The sequence below is a fragment of the Kogia breviceps genome, chromosome 14, assembly GCF_026419965.1.
Source record: "Kogia breviceps isolate mKogBre1 chromosome 14, mKogBre1 haplotype 1, whole genome shotgun sequence".
Classification (NCBI taxonomy): domain Eukaryota; kingdom Metazoa; phylum Chordata; class Mammalia; order Artiodactyla; family Physeteridae; genus Kogia; species Kogia breviceps.
In genome coordinates, this window is record NC_081323.1 from 90337690 (window position 1) to 90342689 (window position 5000).

General features: G+C 67.5%; 1 protein-coding gene across 1 annotated transcript; it reads right to left on the bottom strand.

Annotated features, from left to right (window-relative positions):
* Positions 1-42: 42 nt before the first annotated feature.
* Positions 43-3936, bottom strand: UNCX (UNC homeobox). The gene is made up of 3 exons (XM_059038527.1): positions 3648-3936; positions 3247-3422; positions 43-1185 (listed from the first exon to the last, which is right to left on the bottom strand). The coding sequence occupies exons 1-3, from the start codon at positions 3934-3936 to the stop codon at positions 43-45; spliced, it is 1608 nt and encodes a 535-aa protein (XP_058894510.1).
* Between the last annotated feature and the right edge of the window lie 1064 nt (positions 3937-5000).

Genomic DNA, 5000 nt, shown 5'->3' on the forward strand with positions numbered 1-5000 from the left:
CCGGGGGCCGGCTGAGCGCCACCCTCGGCCCCACCGCCGCCCTCAGTCCATGTCCACCTCCTCGCCATCCGCCGCGCTGGGTCCGGCGGCGGCGCCCGATTCGGGGGTCCCGCCCACGGCCGGCTCCGCGGCGGGGCTGGGAGCTCGCGGGCCGGGCCCGGGCGAGAGCGCGAGCGGTGGCGGCGGCGCGGCCGCTGGGCCGGCGGCCCCCGCGTCTGCGCAGTCCCTGCCGCCGCCCTCGGCCGCGGCCGCCGCCGCGTCCCGGAAAGGCGCTGGGGTCGGGGCCCCCGAGGAGGCGGGGGCGTCAGGGCTGCGGCGCGCGAAGGCCGAGTCCGGAGCGCCGCCGGGCCCCGGGAAGGCCCCGAAGCTGGCCTGGGCGGGCGGCGCGGGCGGCGCGGCGGGCGCGGGCGGCGCGTCCCTGGGCGCGGGCTCGGGACCCGCGCCGCCCCTGAGCGCGGCCTGCGGCACCAAGAAGCCGAGCGGCTGCGTGATGGGGTAGAGCAGGAAGTGGCCCTTGCCGATGAGGGTCCGCGGCGCGCACGGCAGGCCGGGCGCGAAGTCCAGCCCCGCGGCGGCGGCGGCGGCGTTGGCGGGGGGCGCTTTCCGGCGCGGCGGCGAGTCGGACAGCAGGCTCTCCACGCTGAACGGGCTGGCCTTGGGCGGGCCCGCGGCGCCGCGCTCGGCCGCCGCCCCGGGCGCACACGGGGTGGCGTCCTTGTCCGCGGGGCGGCCTAGCCGTGGCTGCGGGCCGGCGCCGCTTCTTTGGCTCGGGTAAAAGGCGGGATCGCAGGTGCCGGGAGCGGGCGGCTCGCCGGGCGGTGCGGGCGCAGCACAGGCGGCGCCGGCGGCGTGCGCGCCGGGGCCCTTGGCCGCGGCGGCGGGCGGCGGCGGCTCGGGCGGCTCCGGGGACAGGCCGCCGCCGCCGCTGTCGCTGTCGGAGCTGGGCGCGCTGTGCAGGGACAGGCCGCCGGGCGAGTGCAAGTGGCGGCTCTGGCTCTTGAGCAGTTTCTTCTCGTGCTTGCGCTTCTTTTTCTCCATCTTCTCCAGTTCCTTGCGCGCGATCTCCTCCGGGTCCATCGGCTCGCCACTGCACGTGGTAGGGTGGGAGTTGTGGGCCGGCCGCCCAGGGCCCTTCTTCGTGTTCTCCTTCTTCCTCCACTTGGCCCGGCGGTTTTGGAACCAGACCTAGAGCAGCCGGATAGGGGAAAGGAAGTCACGGTCAGGCGACGACGGGCTTGCCGTGGGGGGGCTTCGGGCCTCCCCACCCGCCCCCCCAGAGAGACCTGCACAACCCCGGCTCCGGCCAGGGGGCGGGAGCCGAGCCACGCGGCCCAGCCGACCCTGAGCTGGATTTTGGCACTCAAGCTGCAGGTTCCAAAGTGTTATCTTTTCCACCCAGAAGGAGGTAGATGGGGCCTCTCGGCCGGCTTCCCACTCCAGCTTCTCACCTCGGGGAACTGGGAGCTGCCCCTTCGTTGGGCAGGGCCGGTCTGGCCCCTGACCGAGGGCGTCGGGTTCCGGGTCGGGAGGCAGAGGGCAGGGGGCCCCTCGTCGCCCCTCCTGGCTTCTCACAGCTTGTGTTCTAAGCAGCCCGCCTGGCCCGGCGCTGAACGTCTGGCCTGAGGACCAGGAGCGGCTGGGCTCAGCTGCCCTCCACACCTGTCTTCGGCTCCCTGGAGACTGAGTCAAAGCCCAGATTTGGGGGGTTCCCGTGAAGGGAAATCTGGGTGCTTTTTCCTCCAGAAGGGCCTGGGAAGCCGAACTTGCGGGGGAGAGCTTCAGCAGCCCCTCCCTCCCCGCCCCCATTCAGAAAGCCTGCTTTCTGAAGGAAGGTTCCATACCAGGGCACCAACACAGCCTTCTCAAACCAGTTGTGCTTGGCCTGGACGAGGGAGGGGTCCGGCAGTCAGGGAAGCAAGAGGCCAGCTTCCAGGCCGTGCAGATAAGAGGCCAGGGCCCGTCCTGCATCCTGCCGTCTCTCTGCAGGCCTCCTCCTGGGAGCCCCGCGGTTCTCCAGGGTGGCGGCAGCCCTAGACCCTGGCTCCAGCACCACACACACAGTCAAATCCCGCTGAGCCCCAGGCACACGACCCTTCTCAAAAGATCGCGATAATTCGAATTCTTTGTTCCGGCTGTGTAGAGACCCGCACAATAGCAGGCCCGCCTGGCCACCGGCACCCTTTTTTGGTGCCAAGGTGCGTGAGTTAAGCGGTAACCTCCCCAAGACTGTCTCTGCCCTTTCATTCTTTCTTTCTTTTTAAATACTTCTTTTTTTGGTGTAAATTCCAGGCTGCCTTGTCACCCAGAATTTCTCATTATCATATTAGAGGAGAAATGAAGAGGTCTTGACTTCACTTAAGACACTTAGAACAAATTGGATAAGAGGATTCACAGACAGAAGAGGTCATGCGGGGAGGCCCAAGCACAGGAGAGAGCACCTTTTAGACAAAGCTACTGGCGCTAAGCAGGTGCCTTCCCAGCCTCAGCCTCCAAGCCCGGCACCCACAGCTGTGGCCCACACCCCGCTGACCACCACACCGACCTGGAAAAAGACGTCTGTACTTTAGGGAAACATCTAATTATGCACGATTCATCTTGAATTTTCAACCCACCAAATTGACACTATTTTAAAAAAGAATACCGCCGGCAGTCTCGGAATAAAATCAAATTACGGGAGGAAAAAAAAGATATAACCGATGGTGTTAAGGGTTCAGATAGCCTTTCCCCCCACAACGTGTTAAGTGTGTCCGCCTCCCCTTCCTCAGCTGCCCCCTTCTGCAAAGCTCTGAATGAATACATGTTTTCGTGTGACTCTTTTAGAGGCGAAAGTAAACAAACGCGCTGGCTGCTGGCTGGTCTGCGGAGCCCCCAGCCGGGCCCCGGAGTCGCGGGGTCTGCCTTCTCCCGCGCTCCTCCAGGTCCGAGCCGGGCCGCTTCCTTCTGGCCGCTTCGCCCGCCCCAGCGCCTCGTTTCTCGCCGTCGCCCCGACCCACCACGCAGCTCCCCGGTTCGGACGCAGCAGCCGTCCTCCGGCCCCTCCCGAGCCGCCTCGGCTCCCTCCGGGATGCCCGCCTCCCCCTCCGCGGGGCGCCGAGCCCCGGACCCCCCCACCTTCCGGCGGGCGTGCGCGCGGCGGGCTCTGACGGAGGCTGTGCTCTCCCACCTGGAAGCCGAGAACAAAGGCGGGCCGGGCCGCGCAGCCGCCAGGCGGGATGTGGCTCGCGGGACGCACAGGCGGGTCTTTACCTGAACTCGGGACTCAACCAGGTCCAGGCGCAGCGCCAGCGCCTCGCGCATGAACACGTCGGGATAGTGGCTCTCGTTGAACGCCTTCTCCAGCTCCTCCAGCTGCCAGCCCGTGAAGTTGGTGCGGGTGCGCCGCCGCTTGCAGCCCGGGCTCTCCTTGTCCGGGTCCCCCGAGTCTGCGGGCACGCACAGGACGCCGCGCGGCTCAGCCCCGGGCCCGGCTGCAACGTGGCCACCCGCTTCTGTGCAGGGGCCACCGAGAGGCGAGGGCGGCGCGCGCCCTGAGCCGGGCGGAGGGCGGCGACCCAGGAGGCCGTGGCGCCGCGGCCGCCCGCCACCCCCTCCTCCGCCCGACGGGGTCCCCTGCCGCCCGCCGCCCCCTCCCCGCCCGCCGCGCCTACCTGACAGCTTGAAGGGCTGGCTGTCGCCGCCGACCCCGCAGGCGGCCGGCAGCAGCGGCGTGGGGTTCACCACCGAGGCGGCGGCGGCGGCGGCGCACGAGCCGCTGAGCAGGCCGTCGATGGAGAAGGGCACCGAGGCGGCGGCGGCGGCGGCGGCGGCCGACTGCAGCTGGTGGCCGGCCAGCTCGTACACGTGGTGGTGGCCCAGCGGGTACGGGAAGCCCACCACGCCGCCCAGGGAGCCCCCGAACTGGGCATGCGGGTGCTCCAGGAGGCGGCCGTCCATCATCTCGCGCGGGGGGCCGGCGGGGCCGGCGGCGGGGCGCGGGGGCGCGGGCCGGGGCCGGGGCGGGCCAGCGGCGGGAGGCGCGGACGGCGGCGGCGGAGACAGGGACCCGGAGCCCTACACATGCTTCGCCCGCACTCCGGCGCTTTACTTTATCAACATCAAGCTCCCGATAATTAGCCGCGGCCCGGGGAATTTGGGACCAATAAGAAGCGCTAATCGGCTGTGACGTCAGAGGCGTGCTGGGTGCAAGGCAACGTTTTCCATATCGATTGCTAATTATACCTGACATGCACCTCAATAAACAGTATCAGGAACTGTCACAACAAGACGGGGGGAGGGGCGCGGGCGGGGGCTCCCGGCGAGCCCCCATCCCCGTCCCCGCCGGACCCAGCCCGCGCCTCCCCCTTGCCGCCGGCTCCCGCCCCTCCGCACATCACTAATAGATTTCCCTTTAAAACATTCGCCGGCGTGTTGTGGGGATTTTTCGCCAGAAATGCTGTACTCTCTGAACCTTTAAAGCGGTGTTGCTCCAATTACAGAGAGACATTGAGCGGCAAATAGACTGATCCAATAATAGGAGATTCATCATCCGCTCTTTCCGAAACTGTCACATTGAATTTAAAACTACAAGGGCTTCTCATCTCCTCTCCGGCTGCAGGCGGCGGGGGGGCGGGGGGGCGGGGAGAGGAGCCCGGCGAGGGAGGGTAGGGGAACGGAGGGAGGAGGTGACTCCGAAACAGGTGACCGGTGCCCTCTCGGATTGATTGGCAGCAACCCATTCTACAGACGCAGAGGTGGGCGGTGGCGGGGGTGCCGCCCTGACCCCGCGCCCTCCCCTCTCCCCTCTACCCCGGCAAAACCCGGGCAGCGGCGGAGGAGGGAGGCGGAAAGGAGGAGGGGAGAAGTAGTTTGGGGTGGCAGCCAATCGGGCCCCCTACACACACACACAAGAGAAAGAATAAATACATCTGGCTTTGACTCGGCCTCTGAAGAATAGGGCCAAGGCGCCCAACTCATTTGTTATAATTAAATTATGTTCTCAGAGAAGTGTCACTCCCTTCTCC